A 25,650-nucleotide genomic window follows, 5' to 3' on the forward strand; every position below is an offset into this window, starting at 1 on the left:
ATGAGGGACAGGGTTATACTCCCCCCAAAGTGAGTGGGCCTGGCTGAGAAGGATCATGGCTAAGACAGCTGGTACATACACTGATTCGGCATATCTGCCAACCAGCCTCCATTGGTACAGCTTATATGGAGCTCAGGTTTGATTCTAAATCTTCCCCCCAAATGGTGGAAACCTGGAAGCAGAATAGGCAAACACCATCACTTGCCTTCCTTTGACAGTGAATCCTCCCTCCCATGCAAGACGTCTGGCTGGCTCAAGGAAGGGTTATTTAATCCTCCCTACACTGCCTGTAGTCAACTCTGACCATATCCAAACACCTCTGTGTGTGCTCTCTCTTTCTCCCTCACACACGCACTCCTCTGCTACCTGCTTATTGTGTGAACAACGCTTTAAGGCCAGAAGTTGGGAGCAGAAATACTTCCTCTATATTCTGTACATTGTAAGTCTTTTCCATTTTTTCCTCAAGCTACTCTCGATGCTTTTATTTTTTTATTTTTTTAACCTGGACTGGAGCAGAGCCAGCTTTAGGTGAAAAAGCATTTTTTTTTTCATAAATAGAACGTTGACTATGGAACATCGACTATTGATAACAAAACCATAAATAACTATATTCACTCTCAAATGTCTAGAACAATAACACAAGTCAAATTGTAGGGCTTACTAATCTTGAAAATTTAAAAGATTATGATTAAAAAAGATAACAAGCAGAGTGACACAGTTTTAAGTAATTATTTTACATTTCTGTAAAAAAAAATCTGCAATGCTTTAATAAATGAAATAACAGTGACTAATAACTACCAATGACTGATCATACTTTGAATACAGTCATGCTGATAGATATTCTCACAAAAGTTTAAGAGATCACCCCTAACTCCAATCTTGGGTTCTTTTATACCACCAAATCTTTTATATGATAGATCCAGATAACTGACAACTTTCAGATATTTTCCAGGTGCGAGTGTGTTATTAATTAATTTTCTGTGTTATGTAGTACACTTTATGAAGTACATATAAGCAGCGGAGCTTGCAAAAATAGTTCTCTCTAAAATCTGTGCCAGAAATAATAATTGCAGAGAAGAAGCTTAATTGTTAAGACACACACATGCAATTAGAAGTCCACTTATTACTGGCAATATACTCTGCATTCTGCAGGCTTCATGTGAAACTAATGATAAAAATCCAGCCTGAGAGAAGAGCAGTATATCTTGCATCAATATAGCTATAACAAATTACAGAGATTGTTGCTCAATATTTTTGCGACACTTGTATGTGGATTTTCTTTTTATTTTGAATCAGATTTCAAAAGTAAAAATTAAAAAATGTAACTCAAGTAATTCAAGGTGCTTCTTTTTATACCTGTGGTAAACAATGGCGCCTACAGGCCTCCTTCCTCCATGCCCTAAGTCAAGTACAGCCTAGTGAGCAGTAGTTTGAGGGTCTCTCACTGCACCAGGTGAGGACGAAGGGGGAGTTCTGGGGGAGTGCTGTTCATTTGAACTAGGAAGATGAGGGGGAGCTCTCCCTCCGCTTTCAACAGAGGAGAAAGAGCTATTCTCCTCCCTCCCTTGCACCCACCCTCTGCTTACCTTAACCACTGCCAATGAAGGACATTTACAAGCTAATACTACAGTAGCTTTTTCTCACAATGCTTTACTACAGGTTAGAAGAGACTGGATGTTAAGCAGTACAGCATTTGGATGCAAGGACAATGCTAATCTTAAAAGATTCAGAGGCAAAACAGCAGGAATTGCAATGATGACCAGTCACTGCCAGTGGGTGCAACTATATACCAGCAGTGAAATTGAGATGAAAAGATAAGGCAGCTGAATTTCACGCATAAGCACTTCTAACATCTTGAGGAAGTCCTGCTGATGCAGCTGCTTGCCTCCAAAACCCACAGAGTTTGCCATCGGAGAAATGAAGGTCACTTACTGGCATTGAATTGGACATGGTTCACATTTCAAAGTATCAATGTCAATAAAATGTTTTCTCTATATTTTTGTAGGTATCTGTTCCCAAACATTACAGCTGAATAATCTGTATTCTTTTGTGCTTTCACTGAATGCATTTTGGAGGCCTAACCCAATTAGTAACAGTTCTTAGTTTGATGTTTGATGAATTTGTTATTTTACCTAATTGATTTTTAAGAAATCCCATTAATTTCTAGAGGAGCATTACAAGGGAAAGTGTTAGACTTGTTGCTTTTGGTCACAGTACTTAGGAAAAGCAGATTTAATACTTAATGCAATATTTTTGTAACCCCCTTTGAACTTCTCAAGGTACATAAGCACAAAAGTATTTAACATGCAAATTTTGAGACAGACTGACCACAGTAACCAAATAGGCCACAGGGAGTGAAAATATACTTGAAAAACGTAGACCTAAATATAGATTTGACAACTCACTACGCTTATGTCAGTTCTAGTGGCAATTCTAGGCTCTAATGAAATCTGTACCTCAAGAGAAACTTAAGCAATGGTTATAAGTGTAGAACAATGCACTATTTGCTCTTCCTAAAACAACATAAGTGACCTTCTTTTAATGGATTCAGGCTGTGTTTTGATCACAGCAGGGAATATAAGGTCTCTAGTGAAACTCTGCTCTTATAACAGCAAAAACAGGCCTGAACCAAAACCTTAAGCCAAAATCTCCTTAACTTTAGAAGTGTTTGAAATCCAAACATAGACCATATCAGAATCTGAATTTTGCAAATGGCCCCTGTGCTTAGAACAGTTGAGCCAAAATCTTTGAACCAGATGTTTTGGAATTCTGTGCGGTATTTGGAACCCAGATGTGGATTGGAGTTTTGTGACTTGAGTGTCTCTCTCAGTACAACCACCACGTGTACATTTTGTCACATTTTCTGCAAAAAGTATTTTAGAAAAAATACATCATGTCTCAAAAGCTTCAACATAGTATTTGACTATATATCCATCCCCTATTATTAATATTGCACAAATTTCTATAAGCCAGGTTGTCCACAGAAAAAAAGGAAAACAAAATATTAATAATTTCTTTAAACCTCTAAAAGATCTTTTCTATCAAACAATGCTGAGATATCTAACCTCAGTGCTTATATTCCTTGGTGGGTAGTATACCGCAGCCAGTAAGGGGTCTGAGTCACATTCTACTCCCCTAATACTGTCATTAAGGGCGAAGAAAATCCTTATTGCAGGGGAGTTCCAACAGTCTTGTGATATGCAGGTAAGATCCCAGAGAATGAGAATCCTGCACAGTTGGTATCTTTAGAGAATGCAGATGTTTCTAGCTCTGATGGTTTGTGAAATATTGCACCTTAAACCTGTTTGTGATCCATGATTTCTCAATCCTGACCCTTAGAACAAAGTAATCGAGGAGGGAAACATTAAAAAAGTTAGAGGAGGGAAATAATTTTTCAGCATTTTTTTCTTTTTAAACAAAGTATCCAGTTGAAAGCTCCTCAGAGGTTTTGGATGCTAGATGTAGTCCCAGCAGAGTTGGATTAGCAAGCAGAGTGTCCCTAATATCATGCTGAAGCATTAGTTCATTATTGACTCAGGGAGAAGAGTGATACCTATTCCATCTCAAACAGTACTTCCTACAGCACTTTTCCTTTGAATTCTTTCTATCCAAATACTGACCTTTTCCAATCCTTTCCTGCCTGTGAAGTCTAGCACAACTTGAAATGATTTGGCTGCAAGGAATTATGACAAGGTGTTTACCTTCTATTTATCCTTGAAGGTAAAAACATCTTGTACTTGCAATTCTAACTACCACCACTAGTGAAGTCAAGCAACCACGCTGGCTCCAGTATTAGGAGTGCATAAAAAAAATCCTCTGCTTGCTGACAAAAATCTAACCTGGGAACAATTTTATTTTTCATTTTTTCCTCTCTTTTTAATATATATTTTCAGGATTATGAAATGAGTATTTGTAAAATAAAAAATTTAAACTTTGATCAATACAACAGCAAATACCTCTCCTTCTGGGGAATTCTTCCTCTGTACTAAATAATGGCAAGCCCTATATATCTTTTATACCTGCACTTCTCTTGGAATGCTAAAAATAATGGTGCCTTTAGGAATTGCACACTACCTAGTTTGTGAAAGATGACGTGAGGCACTTTTGCTCTGTACATTTTATTTTTATATTGCTTAACATTGTTGTTATTTCTGAGCCTGATTTATAGTTACCCAGGGGTACTCATAACCCTTTTCATGTTATTTCTACTCGAAACAGTTGACAAAAGCAGATTTTCCCTTAAGGATTGCCCAGTTTCGGTGCTTGTTTCAAGTTTTTGCTGTTTGCTCAACCCATTAAGAGCTTCTTCAAAGACATAAAATAGCAGCCCATCACCTTGAATACCACAGGAAACAAAATGCATGCATAAAGACTGCCAACTCACACTTTCACTCTGCTGTAGATAAGCAGAAAGCATTGACAAATATAACACTACCTGGAATACTGCCTATGGATTTAGCATAACTCTGCAAGAGGTTTTGGTTCTGAAGTATTTCACTGTCGGTCAGAGCTGCATGAAAATATTAATAATATCAGATATAAACCCAGGGCAAACAGACAGTGTGCCTAATGCAAGCTTGAGACTAAAAATTGGCGATGGGTTTAAACATTACTTCTACTTTGTATTTTTCTGCATATCAGAGTATACTGCTGCTTTAAATACGATTTTTTTCATGAGCTTTGCACTGCATGCTGAGTTAAGGTAGCATATACAGTCTGTGCAAAGCTTCTTGGGGCTTAAAGTGCTCTGCATGTGGTTCACTAACTATATAGAATGGTAAAATACAACATGAAAGTAGAGCTCACTGGTCAGCAATTCTCAGACCTGAGCTATGTACTGACAAGTGACTACTACAAAAAGTCATTAATAAATCTCCACCCAAAAATCTTAATTAAGGTGAAATTAAGGTTGTAGCTATATATAAATGTTTTATGTTTTTATTAGCCTTCCAAGAACATTAGAGTTAAAAGAAAGAATTAGAAACTCAGGAAATGAAGATTTTACAAAAAAAAACAAATATTTGGTAGTATGGAAGGTCATAGTTACCTCTGCCCTCCACTGATCCTTGCCTCCCATCTTCCGCTCTTTAGTCCTTTGTAAAATGTGTTAAATTTGGATGAAAAACTTTTTCTAGAATCTCAGGAATCCACAGACTACAGACCAGGACATCTTAAATTTAGAGAAGGCACTGTACTTATGCAACTTGCAAGTGGAACATCAAAAATGTGCATTAGATAGAATTTATAAATGTTTTTATGTATCTATTATTGACACACAAATCCTGTGTCTAATGGTACTTAGACAACTGCCTGGCCTCCATAGCTCACAGGACTGAGTCCTTAAGAAAGAGTGGGGGACAATTACATTTAGTATTCCATCAGTTTAATCAACAATTTGAAAAACAGCTTTTCTTCTGTGAAGCGTATAATGACAACAAAGAAAGCCAGAGTTGACACAACCATAGTATGTTTGAAAGTAAATTGTTCTTGTCTTGGTGGTCAGTGATAAAATGAAACAGAGGGTCCTGTGGCACCTTTAAGACTAACAGAAGTATTGGGAGCATAAGCTTTCGTGGGTAAGAACCTCACTTCTTCAGATGCAAGTAATGGAACTTTCCAGAGGCAGGTATAAATCAGTCTGGAGATAACGAGGTTAGTTCAATCAGGGAGGGTGAGGTCCTCTGCTAGCAGTTGAGGTGTGAACACCAAGGGAGGAGAAACTGCTTCTGTAGTTGGATAGCCATTCACAGTCTTTGTTTAATCCTGATCTGATGGTGTCAAATTTGCAAATGAATTGGAGCTCAGCAGTTTCTCTTTGGAGTCTGGTCCTGAAGTTTTTTTCCTGTAAAATGGCTACCTTTACATCTGCTATTGTGTGGCCAGGGAGGTTGAAGTGTTCTCCTACAGGTTTTTGTATATTGCCATTCCTGATATCTGACTTGTGTCCATTTATCCTCTTGCGTAGTGACTGTCCAGTTTGTCCAATGTACATAGCAGAGGGGCATTGCTGGCACATGATGGCATATATAACATTGGTGGACGTGCAGGTGAATGAGCTGATGATGTTGTAGCTGATCTGGTTAGGTCCTGTGATGGTGTTGCTGGTGTAGATATGTGGGCAGAGTTGGCATCGAGGTTTGTTGCATGGGTTGGTTCCTGAGTTAGAGTTGTGATGGTGCGGTGCGTGGTTGCTGGTGAGAATATGCTTAAGGTTGGCGGGTTGTCTGCGGGCGAGGACTGGATGAGTGATAAAATGAAAGTATTATGGGTGGATACGGTAGTCTGAGCATTTCATTATTTCAGACCTTCATTATAGAAGCAGAGTTAAGATCATCTGGGTACCTCAAATATAAATTTCCATACTTACAAATGCTTGGGATTCTTATAAGACAACTGTTTCCTGGGTTTCTACGAGTTTTGAAATCTAACGCCTGAAAAGTAATCAACAGTCAGTGTATTGATGTGTGTCTGCAAGGTTAACTTCATCTTAATGTATGCGGGTGGCAGTGAGTTTCCTTGTTTGTTTGTTTTTTAAATGGTCCTAAGATTGCCTGTAGAAGGGGTCTGTTTCTACACATGCCAGAAGTGCCACAAGACAAGAAGTTCTGATTCAGCATACCTTAGGAAGCCCTTGGAACAAAGGTGGGCATACCCTCTTATTCTTTCTACAATATTTTTTCTGCCACCCATCACCCTGTAGAGGGAGTCCTGAAGCTGCAGACCTCCCTTGGGCCTCAGAATTGGAGTCTTACTCCTATGAACTTTGGAGGCCTCAGAATCATGGCACCTCTCCTGTAAAAAGCAACAGAGGTTCCTGTGGCACCTTTGAGACGAACAGAACTAACTTCTGTTAGTCTTAAAGGTGCCACAGGACCCTCTGTGGCTTTTTACAGATTCAGACTAACACGGCTACCCCTCTGATACCTCTCCTGTAGAATCAAATAGGTTCATCAAAGTGGTCTTCCCTCCTGTTAATCCACTGTACTCAGGGACTAGGGCTGGGAAGTACAGCTGGCATGAGATCTGAGGGGTTAGAAGAAGCAAGGGAGGGAGGGAAGGAAGAGAACCTCTCCCCTAACCTCCTGGTGCTCCCTTACCCCAATGGAAGGTGTCCTGGGGAGTGAGACAGCCTCTTTCACTCCTCCTGCTGATTCCTCGGCCCTGTGCCAGGAGACCTGGGGCATGAATAGTCCTGTTGCCACTCTGACCTGGCTGGAACATATGGTATGTCTTCACTGCAGATTTAATTCGGGTGATCAGCACTTGGCTTAGCCTAGTGTGGGGGTAAGTCGCCATTCTGCAAAGCCATATCCAAGTTATTGGGTCCTCACTAGTGCTGCATTCACCACTGTGTATCACTAGGACTTCTGGGGACATCTCATGCTTCTTTGTCTTGCAGTAAGTTAAGCTTCTCTATGATTCTTTCCCATTGAATTGTGGAAGAACTGGTCTGTCCTTCTGAGGGAAGGGAAATTGTGGGAAGGCTTTTGATTACTATCAGCACTCAGATGATTTATCTTGTACCTTTACTTCAAAGTGGGCAGATTTCCCAGCTCGAGTGAAAGGAGCATATAGCCTATATCTGACGATGTACCAGCTAGGCTGGGTTGACAGCACCATTGAACACGAGTGAGAGTATTGCATGTGTGGATGGGAGGGGGATTAGGGGCAACACCTGAGTAAGAGCCTGAGTTAACTGTGGCAGGAGGATCCTCCATCTTGACTATCCATCACCATTCTACACTGCTTTTTGGTCAGCATTTTCAAAACAGATAAGATGGGAAGTTGGCATACACATTGGGGCAGCCATATAGTTTAGCTTCCTTAAATGTCTAATATTGTACTTTAAAATGTTTAGGTTTATTGTAAGTTTAACCTTAACTCTGAATTCCCTGGTGGTAGTGGGGCAAGGTTTGTTTTGGAACTACAGCATTGTAAGGGTTTTACTCTTATTTATTAAAGAAAAGTTAAAATTGAGGGAACATATATTTTTTTTTGGCTGGGAACTTATTTCGTTTTCTTACAAATGGTTCTAGTGTGGGAGTGGGGATAGGGGGAAACTGGAGGAGCATTCCCCACTTCCTATGGACTTCCTCCAGTCTGCTAAGGCAGAGCAGACCTTAGGAGGTATACAGAAACAGGGTTCTGCCTGGTTAAATACATCATATCCCTGATGAGTCTTCAGAAACTCATTGGAGGATTCTCTACTCCTCAGACATTAGGAGGTTTACAGGGCCCTCATAAGGTGTGGGTGTTCTTTTGCATGGACCTAAGGAGAGCACAGGAGAGGGGAATGCTTCCTCCTCCACCTTGGTATCGTCCTCATAAGGTTCCCAGGAAGGCATCCCACAAGCCTTATGAAGTTTGTTGAGGGGACCTCGATGGCTCTTCAGAGGCTACTGGGGACCAAGCCCTTCAGTATGCTGCTCACTGGCCAAGTACTCCTTCCCTTCCTCTCTTCTCCTGACAAGCTTTAGGAACCTTGTTCATGTCTGATCAGATAAAATCAGAGAGTCAGCATTCAACAAGACTAAACAGGATTCTCAGTCTCCATACTCTCTCAACTAGGTTCCTCAGGGGCTGGCAATGCTATTTAGGAACAATTACAGAATCACAGAAATGTAGATTTGGAAGAAACCTTGAAAGGTCTTCTAATCCAGTCCCCTATGCAGAAGCAGGACCAAGTAAAATAACACCATAAATAATAATAAAATATTAGGGTTGGAAGAGACCTCAGGAGGTCATCTAGTCCAATCTCCTGCTCAAAGCAGGACCAACACCAGCTAAATCATCCCAGCCAGGGCTTTGTCAAGCTGAGCCTTAAAAACCTCTAAGGATGGAGTTTCCACCACCTCCCTAGGTAACCCATTCCAGTGCTTCATCACCCTCCTAGTGAAATAGTGTTTGCAAATATCCAACCTAGACCTCCCCCACTGCAACCTGAGACCATTGCTTCTTGTTCTGTCATCTGCCACCAAGAACAGCCTAGCTCCATCCTCTTTGGACCCCCCCCTTCAGGTAGCTGAAAGCTGCTATCAAATCCCCCCTCACTCTTCTCTTCTCAGATTAAATAACTCCAGTTCCCTCAGCCTCTCCTCATATGTCATGTGCCCCATCCCCCTAGTCATTTTCGTTGCCCTCCGCTGGACTCTCTCCAATTTGTCCACATCTCTTCTGTAGTTGGGGTACCAAAACTGGACACAATACTCCAGGCGTGGCCTCACCAGCGCTGAATAGAAGGGAATAATCACGTCCCTCGATCTGCTGGCAATGCTCCTACTAATACAGACCAATATGCCATTGGCCTTCTTGGCAACAAGGGCACACTGCTGACTCATATCCAGTTTCTTGTCCATTGTAATCCCCAAGTCCTTTTCTGCAGAACTGCTGCTTAGCCAGTTGGTCCCCAGCCTGTAGCGGTGCATGGGATTCTTCCTTCCTAAGAGCAGGACTCTGCACTTGTCCTTGTTGAACCTCATCAGATTTCTTTTGGCCCAATCCCTCCAATTTGTCTAGCTCTCCCTTCCCTCCAGTGTATCTACCTCTCCCCCCAGCTTAGTGTCATCTGCGAACTTGCTGAGGGTGCAATTCATCCCATCATCCAGATCATTAATAAAGTTGTTGAACAAAACCGGCCCCAGGACCAACCCCTGGGGCACTCCGCTTGATACTGGCTGCCAACTAGACATCAAGCCGTTGATCTCTACCCATTGAGCCCGACAATCTAGCGATTTTCTATCCACCTTATAGTCCATTCATCCAATCCATACTTCTTTAACTTCCTGGCAAGAATACTGTGGGAGACCGTATCAAAAGCTTTGCTAAAGTCAAGATATATCACATCCACCGCTTTCCCCATATCCACAGAGCCAGTTATCTCATCATAGAAGGCAATCAGGTTGGTCAGGCATAACTTGCCCTTGGTGAATCCATGTTGACTATTCCTGATCACCTTCCTCTCCTCCAAGTGCTTCAAAATTGGTTCCTTGAGGATCTGCTCCATGATTTTGCCAGGGACTGAAGTGAGGCTGACCAGTCTGTAGTTCCATGGGTTCTCTTTCTTCCCTTTTTTAAATATGGGCACTCTATTTTCCTTTTTCCAATTGTCTGGGACCTCCCCCGATTGCCACGAATTTTCAAAGATAATGGCAAATGGCTATGCAATCCCATCAGCCAACTCTCTCAGCACCTGTGGATGCATTAGGTCTGGACCCATGGACTTGTGCATGTCCAGCTTTTCTAAATAGTCCTTAACCTGTTCTTTCACATCTGAGGGCTGCTCACCTCCTCCCCATACTGTGTTGCCCAGTGCAGCAGTCTGGGAGTTGACCTTGTCTGTGAAGACTGAGGCAGAAAAATGATTGAGTACTTCAGTTTTTTCCACATCATCTGTCACTAGGTTGCCTCCCCCATTCAGTAAGAGTCCCACACTTTCCCTGACCATCTTCTTCTTGCTAACATACCTGTAAAGCCCTTCTTGTTACCCTTCACATCCCTTGCTAGCTGCAAACTCCAGTTGTGCCTTAGCCTTCCTGATTACACCTCTGCATGCTCTAGCAATATTTTTATGCTCCTCTCTAGTCATCTGTCCAAATTTCCACTTCTTATAAGCTTTCTTTTTGAGTTTAAGCTCACGGAAGATTTCACTGTTAAGCCAAGCTGGTATTTTGCTACTCTCCTTTCTTCCTTTTGTCAGGATCCTGAACTCAACCATCTCATGGTCACTGCTGCCTAGATTGCCACCCACTTCTACTTCCCCTACCAATTCTTTCCTGTTGTAAGCAGCAGGTCAAGAGGAGCACAGCCCCTAGTTGGTTCTTTGAGCACTTGTACCAGGAAGTTGTCCCCAACACTCTCCAAAAACTTCCTGGATTTTCTGTGCATTGCTGTATTGCTCTCCCAGCAGATGTCAGGGTGATTGAAGTCCCCCATTAGAACCAGAGCCGGTGATCCGGAAACTTCAGTTAGTTGTCCAAAGAAAGCCTTGTCTACCTCATCCTTCTGATCCGGTGGTCTATAGCACACGCCCACCACGACATCACCCTTGTTGCTCTTGCCTCTAAACTTAACTCAAAGACTCTCAACAGGCTTTTCTCCAGTTACATACTGGAGCTCTGAGCAATCATACCGCTCTCTTACATACAATGCAACTCCTCCACCTTTCCTCCTGTACCCGTCCTTCCTAAACAGTTTATACCCATCCATGACAGTGCTCCAGTCATATGAACTGCCCCACCAAGTTTCTGCTATTCCAATCACATCATAGTTCCTTGATTGTGCCAGGACTTCCAATTCTTCCTGCTTGTTTCCCGGGCTTCTTGCGTTTGTGTACATGCACCTAAGATAACTAGCCGATTGCCCTAATTTCTCAGTATGAATCAGGAGACTTCTCGTCTTGTACCCTCTTCCTTGTGTTTCCTCCCCGTATCCCACTTCCCCACTTACCTCTGGGCTTAGGTCACCATCCCCCGGCAAACCTAGTTTAAAGCCCTCTTCACTAGGTTAGCAAGCCTGCCTACGAAGATGCTCTTCCCTCTCTTTGTTAGGTGGATCCTATCTCTTCCTAGCAATCCTTCTTCCTGGAACATCCTATGGTCGAAGAATCCAAAGCCCTCTCTCTGACACCACCTGCGTAACCAAGCATTCACCTCCAGAATTCATCAGTCCCTACCTGGGCCTTTTCCTTCAACAGGGAGGATGGACGAGAACATGACTTGCACCTCAAACTCCTTTATCCTTCTTCCCAGAGCCATGTAGTCTGCAGTGATCCGCTCAAGGTCATTCTTGGCAGTATCATTGGTGCCCACGTGCAGAAGTAGGAAGGGGTAGCAGTCCAAGGTTGTTTTGATCGGTCTTGGCAGACACTATCACATCCTGGATTCTAGCTCCAGGCAAGCAGCACACTTCTCGAGTTTCCCAGTCTGGTCTGCAGATGGATGACTCCATCCCCCTTAGGAGGGAGTCCCCAACCACCACCTCCCATCTCCTCCTCTTGGGAGTGGTGGTCATGGAAACCCCATCCCTAGGACAATGCATCCCATGCCTTCGGGCCGATGGGTCTCCTTCTGATCCCCTCCCTCAGAGGCATGTTCCAAATCCTTCTCTGCAGTAGTACCTGACAGAGGTTTGTCTAACCTGTTCTTAAAAAGCTCCAATGATGGGGATTCAACCACTTCACTGGGAAGCCTATTCCAGTGCTTAACTACCTATATAGTTAGAATGTTTTTTTTTTATATCTCACCTAAATCTCCTTTATTGCAGATTAAGCCCATTAAACTTCTTGTCCTACCTTCAGTGGACATGGAGAACAATTAATCACCTTCCTCTTTATAACAGCATTAACATATTTGAAATGCATCCGAAGAAGTGGGCTGTAGTCCACGAAAGCTTATGCTCTAATAAATTTGTTAGTCTCTAAGGTGCCACAAGTACTCCTGTTCTTCTTTTTGCGGATACAGACTAACACGGCTGCTACTCTGAAACATATTTGAAGACTGTTATTAGCTCTCCCCCTCAGTCTGCTTTTCTGAAGACTCAACATGCCCATGGGTTTTTTTAAACCTTTCCTCATAGGTCAGGTTTTCTAAACATATTATCATGTGTGTTGCTCTCCTCTGGACTCTCTCTAATTAGTCCTAAAGTGTGGTGCGCAAAACTAGACACAGTACTTCAGCTGAGGCCCACTAGTGCAACATAGAGAGGAACAATTACCTCCCATGTCTTAAATATGACATTCTTGTCAATACACCCCAGAATGATATTTGCTTTTTTTCCAACTGCATCCTGTTGCTGGCCCATATTCTATTTGTGATCCATTATAAACCCAAAATCCTTCTATGACATACTGCTGCTTAGCCAGTTATTCCCCATTTTGTAGTTGTGCATTTAATTTTACCTTCCTACGTGTATACTTGTCTTTATTGAATTTCATCTTGTTGATTTCAGACCAATTCCCCCATTTGTCATGGTCATTTTGAATTTTAATCCTGTACTCCAAAATACTTGCAACCCCATCCCCACTCTGGCTTGGCATCATCTGCAAATTTTATAAGCATACTCTTCACTTCATTATCCAAGTCATTCATGAACATATTAAATAGTCCCAGACCCAGGACAGAACCCTGTGGGGACCCCCCACATATGATTCCCAGTTTGACAGCAAACTAGGCTGACTAGTCTAATTCCCTGGGTCCTATTTGTTCCCCTTTTTAATGATAAGTACTATGTTTGCCCTTCTCCAGCCGTCTGGGACTTCGCATGTCTTCCAGGAAGTTTCAAACAATACGATCTGCAAAGCATAATAAGGTGAATGGGGGAGAAGGGTTGACGGGTGGTGATGCTTGTGAGGCATCTAAGTGAGACTATTAAGGCTGTGAAAGGTGAGGTTTCCCAGCAAGTCTACTAAGGTTTTCAGAGAGTGAGCAGTCCCATGTCAAACCCACTCAGGTCTTCAGAAGGGGTGGAGTGCTCTCTCGTCATGCTCCCCTTCCCTCCACCCTATTGCTCTCTTGCCCGGACCACTGGTATGCTGGCACTCTCCCCAAATACCCCCATCACCTCTCCTGCAAATTTTTGAAAATCAAAGCAAGTGGGCACCTTAAGAGATCAGCAGGACAGAAATTCTGGGGCTAAGAGGGAACTAGGGGGGAGTATAGCGAGCAGGTATACCCCCCCCCCATCATTCCTTGTCAAATGGATCAATTCAATAAACTTATCTATAAACAATGTCTTCCACGCTGTTCTCTAGCTCTGGTCGATTGTTTCTGCTTATCTGATTAATTCTAGTTTGGGTGCCAAAATTCTCCATTGACCGAACAGCCTCTACCCCTCCTCACCTCACCCCCACAGTGAACAGTCCATATCTGGAGACCTATGTCTTCAGGGAAAAGGGCTAGAAACTTACTTTTTAAAAACATTTAAAGCTTAGGTCTCCAGCACTTGTTTGATGCTCTGTTTAAAACAGTGGGTGCAGACATGCCTTTCCTGACATTACAATTTATACTATTACTAATATTTAAAAATACAGTTTAATCAGCTAATTTTGGTCCTGGGCACTAGAACTCAACTAGACGACCGCAGAAAACAAAGTTTTATCTCTTTCCCTCATTTGGATTTTTGCTACAAAGTGGGGAGAGGACATTAGAGGACTTCCATGAACTCAGGTAAACAGCTCTGTTTTAAGTGTGTCATAATTCAGGAAACCCTCATTTCAAATTTGATAGAAAATTTATACCAGAACCCTACAACTAAACTGCCAAATTTGATGTTGATATTCCTTTGTTTGTCAATTTTACGGGGGGCGGGAGGGGGAGGGGGAGTAGGGCTCACAATCATAACCTTACCTATGGAGTGGCATTAGTGGCTAACCACTGGGACAAGTTATTAAAGTAATAAACTACAGAGTGCATGCAAAATGAATTTTAAAAGAGACAGATGACATTGTTATAAATCCCAAGTATATGTGACATGATGGACACCATACTACCCTTTTCAGACCACACTTATCTTTTAGCCTATCAGTAATACTCATTTTCTTCAGTCAACTACTGTCAGCAACCAGTCAGACTCTGTCAATGCAGCAGCATGCAAGCACTGAAAAACAGCTTAATGTAGTATATTGCACTGTGTCTGGGATGAGTTAAGAACATCCCATTATCTTCAATCAGGAATTCATTTATAGAAATCCCTTTTTAGTCCTAGACAAACTATTTGGAGATAGTTTAACTCACCCTTCATGATCTCTTATAAGAACCCTGGCTTTGCATATTTTGAAAACTTGCACATTTCTACACTTGCAAGCTGCAGACCACTCAATGCTGAGATATAATAATTATTTATAGGGAATAGTATGGTGTTATCAGTTATGTGATGCCTCTCCAATATTTCTCATAAACAGATGCACATGCACTGGGAAAATATGCAGAAAAAAATTAGGATATCTAGTGACTAGCTTTGTTTGGAAGCCACTTCTATTTAATAATCAGAAAGTAATCGTACCAGCATCCTTGCTTCCCTAATAAGCATGTTATATTACCTTTTTACTTTAAGATCACAAAATCAATTAAAGACAAAATTGAGGGATAAGATAACACATTTTCAATCAGATGCACCAGACACTTGAAATCAATTACTGGAAAGTGTGTTATAAATCATTTGATTGTTTGTATTAAAATCACTGACAAGAAACTGATTTTTAATCCACATATTTATAGTTAGAGTTTTTCTAATTTATGATATTGAATATCACAAACTGTGGACAGTTTGTAAGTTAGATCTTGCATCAAAAGGAATTTTGCATAGCTATATTGAACAATTAAAGGAAGGGGTGGGGTCTATCATAAGGCTCAGTTTCCCGTTTTATAGGAACATTTCTTGCACTCAGAAATTTGGCCCAAAATGTTATGCTCCAAAAACGAATTATGGGTACAAGTCTGATTATGTGTGCCACTATCTTGTCCACTCCAAGCAGTTGTTTAAGGGCACAAGTGATCAGATCTGCACCTGCATTTCAACTGTCTCTACAAAAAGTGGATCTTATTTATGTTGGCAAAACAGAAGAACACAATTAGAAAAATTTAACTCATAGTCTATCATTACACCAAAGTAGTAAAAAATGCAGGAAAGAAAAACAGGAAAAAGAAATACTTCTGCAAAAATAAGTACTTTGAAGCACTGAAATTTGTGTGTCTGTGATACTTTACACAGTACTTACCTAATATCTGTGCATGTTATACATGTGATATGCTGGCTGTTTGTTGTAATGAGGTTCAAAGCCACAGATGTTTCACTGTCAGAAGTTGGGTGTGCTCCACATTTAAAATAAAACTCCTGAAATATTGAAGGAGAGATAAAGAGAAGATTACATACCTGTAGCTCATGTCTTCTCTTTATCTTAGTCTAGTTGACATTTGAGACAGCAGGGAAAAAAATCACCACTGCCAGCAGTAAAGGGAGGTATTCGTTACAAATGATTTAGAATGAATTCTCAGCAAAAACTCCTTGCTAGGCATATATTTTGTTCTTTGGAAAAAAAACCCTAATGAAGGCTATATCCCCCATACTGCATAGTTTCAATATTAGTGGTACACCGTATGATTTTCTGGATCCATTGAGGAAAAGTATTACATTACACCACAGAGGTCCGGGCATTATGATGCACAATGCTATACACTGTAACATATTAATGCTCTCCTTCAAATTTTCATCACAAAAGTTACTGTCATATGAAAACTAAGGATAGAATTTATAATTCCTGGCTCTAAATAAGTGAAGATTGGTCTTATTTCTGTGATGATGGAAGCCTACATAGTATAGTATTACCAGTGACACTAACAAGAAGCTCCAGCTCCCTAGGTAAGAACACATTTTACATTAACCATTATATTTGAGTTAAATTATTCTAGACTAGTTTTATTCTATATAGCTTCTTATATCACCCTCATCAGCCCAGTATTGGAGTGCCTTCCAGTAATCCATTAAGCAACATGACTAACATCTGTTGTGCGAGTTGTTCCCTTTCATCCTCTTCCGAAAAGAAAGATTGTGGGTATAGTGTTGAATCCTGGTTTGTGGGGCTCATCCCCCTGGGGGGCGGGGGGGCACACAATGAGATTATCAGGGGTGTGCCAGGTGGGCCATGGGGCTGCAGCCAGTGAGGTGACCTGGCTAGGCAGGGCAGCTGCAGGGAGAGCACACAGGGAGTCTGCAGCAGTCAGGGAGCGGGGGGACGTTCTCACCACTGGTGCCCTGCCCTGGACACCCAGCCAGCCACAGTCCTTCATTTTTAAACCCACCGGACCCTGTGAGAATGAAAGGCTCTGGGAAGTAGGGAGGGAAGGGGAAGGAGCCCCGGTCCACTAAATGCTGCCATGGGCTCCTCAGGAAATTGTGCCAGCCAGGTCCTGCCACCGTGCCAGGAGGGAGCTGTCCACACTGCTCAGTGAGTCACTTTCTGCCCCAGATGGATAGGAGTCACAAGGGAGCACTGTTATGTGACTCACATGGAGAAGGAGGGGGAGGGGAAACACAGCTAAAAAAAAATCTGGGAACCTTGAGTATAGAGGGATCCATCATTGGTTGGTGTGCCCCCTCATTGGTGGTCATGGCACAGCAGCTGCCTTTAGTCCATTGCCCTCCGGGGGCAGTTCCTTGGGCCACTCAGTATTTGGTTCCTTCTTGCAACTCAGCCCTCCTCCCAGGAGGCTAAGAGCCTCATTGCTTCCAGGGTAGCCACAAAGTCCAACCAAACATCCAAAGACTTAGTGCCCACGTAGCAGGCCTTCAGTCCTGATCTGGGCTTAACAGTCCTCGTCCCTCTACTCCTGAGGCTTACACTGCCCTTCCTGTGAGTGCCTGGTAGGGACCCCAGGCCTGCTCTCTGCTCCAGCCCAGAGCCCTTATGATAAGCAGCAAGAGTCTGTTTCTCATGATCCCTCACTGGTTCCCCAGGCTGCTTCCTATCTTTACCTGCTTACAAGTGTCTATCCTAGAGCTGCACCCTCCAGTCTTGTCTCCGTGCAGCTTTTCTCAGTCTGTTGCTAAGGAGCTCTCTCAGGGTATCCCCAAGCCTCTCTGGCAGCTGCCTAGAGACACTTAGCCACTGCTGCCGTCTCCTTTCAGGCCCAGAGTACAAGCTTCCTACCACAGCTCTGCTCTCTCAGGTCTCCTCCCTTGGCCCTGCAGTCCTTCCTTTACCAGAACCATCCAGTCTGGTTCTCTCCAGCTGGGTCTAATTGTCATTTAGCATCTCCCCTCCTTCTGCCACAGATTGGACTAATTGGTCCCTCAGGCTCCCTGTTAACCCTATATTTGCCAATGTGGGGCACATGTCCCTTCACAATAGTGCAGTGCAGGGATTCTCAAACTTCATAGCACCGCAACCCCCTTCTGACAACAAAAATTATTACACAACCCCAGGAGGGGCACCAAAGCCTGAGCTTGCCTGAGCCCCGCTGCCTCGGGGGAGGCAGGGGGGGGAGGTGCAAAGCCAAAGCCTGATCGCCACCACCCTGGGGGGAGAGGGGCAAAGCCAAAGCCCAAGCCAAAGGGCTTTAGCACCAAGCGGGGGAGCCTGTAACCTGAGCCCCACCACCCAGGGCTGAAGTCCTTGGGTTTTAGCTCTGGGCAGCGGGGCTGGGCTTTGGTCCCAGCAAGTCTAATGCCAGTTCTGGCGACCCCATTAAAACAGGATGGCGACCCACTTTGGTGTCCCGCCCCACAGTTTGAGAACCGCTCATGTAGTGTTTTGTTTTGATAGGGCTTGGTTTTACAGGTGGGTTTTTTTTTGGGGGGGGGGGGGGGGGTTGTGTTTTAAATGTGCACACTGGCATATGTTTATGCTACATATAGTCAACAGTTACTGGGGGCTAAATCATGGTCATATAATGTTCCATAAGATTGGATTTTGATCCCTAGGGAGAAAGTATTTCCAAGGCCCTTTTGGATGAGCTTTTGCCTTTCTGTTTTTCCCCCCTTCTCTGGCCCCAATTCAGCAAACAAATTAACCACAAACTTAACTGTAAGCATGTGAATAGCCCATTAAAGTCAGTGAAACTACTCACATGCTCAGAGTTAGGCTTGTGCTTACGTATCTTGCTGCACTGGGGCCTCTATTTTAAACCTTGTTTCTTTTATATATAGTTCTTCAATCTTTGCATTAATTCATTGACTTTTTTGTTTGAGTGAAACAAATTGGATTTTTTATTTTAATTCAGTCCTGTGAGTTTCTGCTTGCTTTACTACTTCACTTCCCCAATACCATGGAGTACTGTGGTCACTCTATTTATACAAGTAAAGGAATATTGACCACCCAGTATTCCAAAGCAGGGAGGCTAAGGGCATAGAAAATACAGAACAGAAAGAAAACTTTTGGTAAAAGTGATTCACCCAATAGTAATATACCTTGTTTTTGTCCACAAGCAAAAAGAAATATTGAGCAATAAAAATGGCGAGCTCTAAAACACATGAAATGGCTTTAGACGTAGAGTCTTGTGCTTTTTTTTTTTTTTTTTTTAAAGCATCCTTATTTCTTTGGCACAGAATTTAATACTATTTTTATCTGTTTGCTTTATTGCAAGCACTGCCAACAATCATAAACTATGCCCTCACAGACAAAAGTGTGCAAAATCTAGTATATAAGTTTAATAGCTTTACAAGTTCTTGATACTCCCCAGAGGCGGCGCTAGCCCACTGGCGGCCCTAAGCAGGAATATTTTGTGGCCCCCGCCGCACAACACATAATAATTAATATGGGGCCCCCTTGAGCCGACTGGGGCCCTAAGCAATTGCTTAGTCTGTTTATGCCTATAGCCGGCTCTGATATTCCCTATCCTTTCTGTTGAGAGAGAATAGAACTTCCTCTGATTCTGTAAGTTTGATGAAGAAATATACAGTGAGAATGTGAGAGCAGGCTACAGAATAGCCTACAACCTACTCTCTGCGGAGTACAAGTAGATGACCATTGTCAAAATGGACTTCATGCAGACCTCAGTATGCACCCAAAATCAAACGGAAGGAGATAGAGAATTAATATTCCAATACATGCCTGCAATCAGACAGATGAAACTGTCAAGAATACTAAGAAGCAAATCACAGGAAGATGCAAATCCAGAACAGTGACTATATTTTGAAAGTCACAACCCTCACAGGTTGTAAAAACAGAGCAGTAAAAACAATGCTGTCAGACAAACCAATAAAGCTAATAGCTATCTGCCAACTAGAACGACGCATTCTATTTTTTGGGGGGTTATTTCTTACAATACTGTGGTGGCTATTTTGTTCTAGTCACATGTAAAAATCGCCTCATGAACATTTTCAGAAGTAACTTATCCATTTCACATTTCAACCTTTGGGATGTAGGAAGTGTTGTCTAGAGGTTAGAGCAACGGATGGGCAGTCAAGAATCCTGGATTATATTCCCAGCTCTACATTTGACTTTCTTTGTCACTATGGAAAAATCACTTACCTCCCTATCTCTTCAGTTTATCAATTTATGAGCATTTCTTTAAAAGACTTCCTGCAAAGGTGTGTTGTCACTCATAACTATACAGTATTTGCAAAACACTACGATATCTACTGAAAGGCATTTTGGAAGTATTATTTCAAATAATAAAAGACACAATTAGCCTTAGAAGAAGTGTATTAGGAGCAGGAAACCCATAGAGTAAACCACAATTAAAAAAAAAAGATCATAATAAAAATAAAGGACTGTTTTAAAATCTAAAGAATTCATTCCTAGGTTTAGAGCCTATGAGCCATGTGTTAGCTCAGAGAAAGCATTTATAGTTGGGATAGAAAAATTGCAGAAAAAAAGTGCTTTATAATGACCATGTTGAAAGTAGAACAGCAACATAATGAAAATAACCCAGTTACGAAGCTTGCCTCCTCAAAGAAACAAAAAGGTACAAAATGGAAGGAATGCACAGTACTGTAAATCATATCCTGTGAATGAAGTCCCTAAATAGTTGCAAAAGTGACTGGAATACACATACTGACGCATGTGGTATGTTGAGTGTTACATGACTTGTTATACATAATGGGGAATATATGTGCGCGCATGCACGCACACACACACACAATGAAAAAGTACACTCACTGCAAGTGCAGCTCTTATTGGGAGTGGGGGAGCCTGGTGTAGCAACCCATTCATTATCTAGCACCTCCTGCCAACAGTTACTCCAGTCCTGTGGGGGTCTCTTTTCTCAAGACTTGGCCCTTCACAAGTCACTTCTGGGGTATCAATGTCACATGGACAATGTTCCACACAACACAGGTCATTAATAAGACATCTTCTGTCCCTCCAGGGTTCCTCTTTCATTCCACTCTTGTCAGAGCAGTGGCTTCAGGGCTTCTCTATGGAGCATTTTAACAAAGCTACAAAAGCAAAACACAAACTACAACAAAAGCAACTTCAGTCCCTCTTCTGGATTTGTATTTTTAAACCATCCTGGGTCCTCCCCAACTCTTCCGCAGAACACGGCCTATCAGGGACCACCTCTTGCCTTTGACAGGATCCTCAATTCCAAACATTTCCCCAAAGCATTCTGCCTGTCAGTTGGGCTTCAAAGGTCCCTTACACCCCGCCTATCCCTCTCCCATAACGGCCAGGGTATAAACTCCCTCCTAAAGTTCCTGTGCTCTCTACTACCCAGAGAGAAACTACAAGTTTCTGCCCGTCTCACCCACCACACTTCTTCTACTTCCTCCCTTTATCGACACCACCCAGATCCTCATCCAGCTGAGACTCATCTTACTTGGGCCTGGCCAAGTGCAACCAGGTATCTTAATTGGCCTCAGGTCTGCATTAACCAATTCACTTCCTGTGTGGGTTAATACAGCATCACACACATACTTTACTAAAAACCATTCTGCATTGCTTTCAGGATACAAAAACCATGGGCTCAACTATGTCCTCAGCTACAGCCAAAGATCAATGTAATCTCGTCTCAGGTATGTATAAAGTAGTGGTTTACAAGGATTTACATAAGATACATTTATACATAAGATATGTTTATCAGGTGATATTTTAAGCATCCAATTTAACCATATAAATCAGAAAATTTTGTGCAAATGTGTCCTGAATTACAGGCAACTATGTGCTCAATTAAGCCAATTTGCACCTTCCCAATTCTGGGCAGCCTCAGGGGACTAGAACAACCCCCGGAGAAATTTAGACAGCCCTGGGAGGCAGTCTAAACTATAGCAGCCTCCCCAAGGCCAACATACCTCTCATGCCCCCAGCACAACCCCTACACCAGGGCTTGTGAGGAGCTTTTGAAAAGATATCTCAGAACTCTCCAAAATTCTTCTACCAGCTGGAGCTCTTCCGCTGCTGGATCCAGGACTTTTAGCATCCTTTTATCCAATGTACAGGCGCCAGGAGTGAAAATCCTACTCTGTATGTTTAATGTAAAGTCTTCATGTATGCCAGTGTAACTGTTCCCATTAGGTTGTCAGGTCTCTTGGGTTCAATCGCTTAGGTTTGCCAAGGAATTGCTGGGACTCTCTTTCAGACAAGCAGTCATTGCTTTCCTGAGAACCAGTGGCCAAAACTAAACACCTTCCTGCTGTATTCCACTTGAAGCCCTCCTGAAGACCAGGAGGGATGGACAGCAGAGGAGGTGAAGGGCCCAATTTGCTCCAAGAACTGGTGTGGTGAAGTGACCCTCCACATCCTGGCAAGTGGATCTATGCTTCAAGAGGGTGGGGATTGGCTGTGTGAGGTCTGTATTCTTCCTCCTGAAGGAGCAGACTGCTGCCCAAGGACTGCTGTCACAGTCTGCTTCTCCTCAGACTCTTCAGCCCGTGCATGATGAGCACATTGTGCCAAATTGCACAATCCACAAAGCCAAGAGCCCTATGTACAATGCTATTAAGCCTAGTGGTTAATCCAGGCTTGAAACTACCACATTTTTATCATCACTCTATGCTGTTATCCTTAATTTATACTATGTTATATACGGTGCCCTTCTGAAAACCTTCATAAGGAAGGCTCCTGTGGACTATCTACAAAGGATTTATAAAGTCCCCATCACAGTGATATTTGATCACTTCCCAAGTATTTGAAAATAGCAACAATAATATTTCCCCACGCCTGCACTTCCATCCTGTAGTAGGAACACCTTGATTAAGTATAATTTGGTTTTGGTTGTTTGCTTATGTCTGTGTGAGAGTGGGTGTGTGAAGAAATTACTGAGAATGTGTTACGAAATTTAGTGCTGCATTGAAGTTCTAAAGTGGGTAGTTTTGTGGTCATTCTTCTCTCTTACTGGAGTGAATACTATATATTAGGCTCTTGCCTTCAGGCATAAGACCCTGGTAATTATATACCCCTACTTAACACTGCAAATGCCATCTCTTTGGCAGGACTTGTTAATAACATAGAAAAGAATTGACACTGTTCTCACATATATTTTCTTCATTCTCTTCACTCCTGCTATCACTTATGTATCACTGAGACTATATCTTGAGAGGTACAGGGAAAAAATGCTTATGGTTACTAATATCTACCCTCCATGAACCTCATGTCTATCACATAAGGTGCCAAAATTTAACAGAAATGATCTATCCTTAGGAGTTTTGCAAAAGGAGGGAAATCTTTTACATAGGACTCGGGCAAAAGAGAGTTTGCACTTCTTCAAATATGAGAAACACCCCCAATTGTTGAGTGAGTGAATAGAAGATAAAATCACTTATCGGTCTTCTAGATACAGCCAAGTGACTGAAAAAAGGAAATCAGCACAGTGAGTTATAACCATAGGAAGTCAGACCCTGGAAATGCAGAAGAGCAGACAGGCTCTGGAAGAAATATTCATTTTTCAAGGTAGTGTCACTGAGCTCCCCCTCATGTAGTGTGTCATTCTAACTGTTCCCTGTATGAGTCAGACTTCAACTATCATTATACTGTGCCATCGGCTGCAAACTGTGGTGAATTCATGCAAACTGCCTGAATTTACAGTAAGTTTTCTGAAGATTGTGTAATTCTGCATTAACAAAACTGCAAGAGCTTGAAAAAACCCACCCTGCTCTACATGAAAAATCAATGTCACTGAGTTTATACTATATTATATTGTGTGTACCCCAGTGGTTTAGAAGGATCTTACATAGGGTACATTTACAGGATGATATTTAAGCATCCAATTTACTGTATACATCGGTAAGTTGTGCAAAACATGTATGAACCAAGTTTTTGAGTATACTTTTAAAAAAAACAGCAATGATTTATACTGCAGAATAAATCCCACATGTACTTAAAATGTGGTTTAGAAAAGATTACATTTTGTTCTTCATGTAGTCCTAGGGAAATAAGAAAGTGAACTTCTTTTCCTTCAATGTTTTTGAGTAAATTTACCAATTATGAAGTCAGGGATTCATAGCACTAGCTTGAGTCACTTTTTTTCAGACAAGCATGATGAATTTTCTCTACATCACCCTGTAAATGCATTTCAATTCCAACCTTTCACATATCTGTTATGGTAAACCTGGTCACTTAGGAGGTGGGTACGACTAATTAAGACTAAATTATGTGGTAGTTTTATTATGTAGAGATATTGGGAATAGGATGAAATCAAATTCCTTTACATTTGGGAATCAAAGTCAGTTTTTAAATTCTCCTCTTCAGACAAGAAAGGCTATTACAATCCATTTGGCACCAGTCCAACTACCAACAATTTTTAGCTAAAACATTCATTAGGGATATAATATATAATATATGGCTGTGTGTAAAAACCATGGTCATCAAATGATACCAGCAATGGAATCACAATGAGCATGCATTACCCATAACAGCAGCACTGGTGCTTTGGCAATATGTTTCTTCCCCCCACATCAAGAGCGGTGCTAATGCCAGGAATGAATTTCCTTCTGTGTAAGAGGCGACCACAGGGATTCTGCATCAATCAAGCTCTGCATGGGGCAGAATTTCACTGATGGTGATTTTTAAGAGGTTCTTTACTTTTGATTTTATTTTGTTAATTTTTATTTTTCTGCTACTTTTTGGTTCTTGTTTAAAACAGGTTGGTACATTACAGTATTTTCCTATTGATTACTATGTATCAGTCAATGTGTTAAAAAGGCATCTATTAATTTGGAGTACAGGCGAGTGTCATCTTACGCGGGGGTTCTGTTCCGCGGTTAGCGCGTAAAGCGAAAACCGCGTATAGACAAAATTACATTGAGTTGAATGGCGGGCGGAATCGCCTGCACTACAAGTACAGTATTAAAATTGCTATTTTTCTCTTTTTTTTTTGTTTTTGCCGACCGTGTAAAGCTGAAATCGCGCATGTTAAATGTGCGTAAGATGCGACAGACCTGTATTCTTTTATAGTATACCTTGTAGCTGAAAGCCTGTGCTGTCTCATGGATGTAATTCATGAAGTCATATTCCAGCAGTCCATCTAGCTATGACATTGCCCATTGAGGAGTGAACCTGGTGATATTCTGAACAAACTGAGCTCTCAACCATGCCTGTATCTGTTTCCATCACTTCACAGTGACTCAACACATGTTCAGGGCTTCAGAGTGACACACACACTGACAATCATGGAAGATTTGTGTTGATTTTTGCTGGTGATAAATGGAGGGTGTGTGCTGCTGTGAGGAGCAGTGTATGTTTGGGGTATTGTGTGGGTGGTTTTAAAGAACCGCCATTGGACCAAGTTACCTCCCCTCCCTCCATCAGTACAGTCTCCCACATACAACCAATGAAATGTGTTGCATGCAAATAAGCAGTCAAATAAGGGTGGTGTTTGGCTGAGTTACCTCTGATATCACAATGGTTTAGGACTCTTGGTATGCCAGAGATCTACACCTTACTATAGCTGTACACCGCACACGTGTGATTCATAAAGTCAAAATGGCTGAGATTTTTAAAAATGGATGGTAATAGACCACGACTCCCAATCATGACTGAACCTGGTGATATTCTGAACAAAAAGAGCTCTCAACCATGTTTGTAGCAGTTTCAGTTGCTTCACAGTACTCAGACATTTTAATCTTCAGAGTGATATTCCTATAATTTTATTATAGATAGTCTGGGCCACTTTCCATAAATGAGAATGAGGGCATTAATGAAGTAGGGGAGATTGGAAACTGAGCCCCACGAAGGAAAACAAAACAAAAAAATCCCCCAAAACTTTTGGCTCCTGAATCAAA

The 25,650-nt window shown here is 42.0% G+C and overlaps 1 protein-coding gene across 6 annotated transcripts in view; it reads right to left on the reverse strand.

Moving 5' to 3' along the window:
- The window catches only part of PRKN (parkin RBR E3 ubiquitin protein ligase), a 1,174,462-nt gene that overhangs the window by 534,548 nt on the left and 614,264 nt on the right, over positions 1–25,650 (reverse strand). For all 6 annotated transcript variants that reach the window (XM_065590384.1, XM_065590382.1, XM_065590383.1 and 3 more), the window contains one exon: positions 15,713–15,828. In XM_065590384.1, coding sequence (XP_065446456.1) covers positions 15,713–15,828 — 116 coding nt within the window. The remainder of the gene's footprint in view (positions 1–15,712; positions 15,829–25,650) is intronic.

The sequence above is a fragment of the Chrysemys picta genome, chromosome 3 (genome assembly GCF_011386835.1).
Source record: "Chrysemys picta bellii isolate R12L10 chromosome 3, ASM1138683v2, whole genome shotgun sequence".
NCBI classification, from domain to species: Eukaryota; Metazoa; Chordata; order Testudines; family Emydidae; genus Chrysemys; species Chrysemys picta.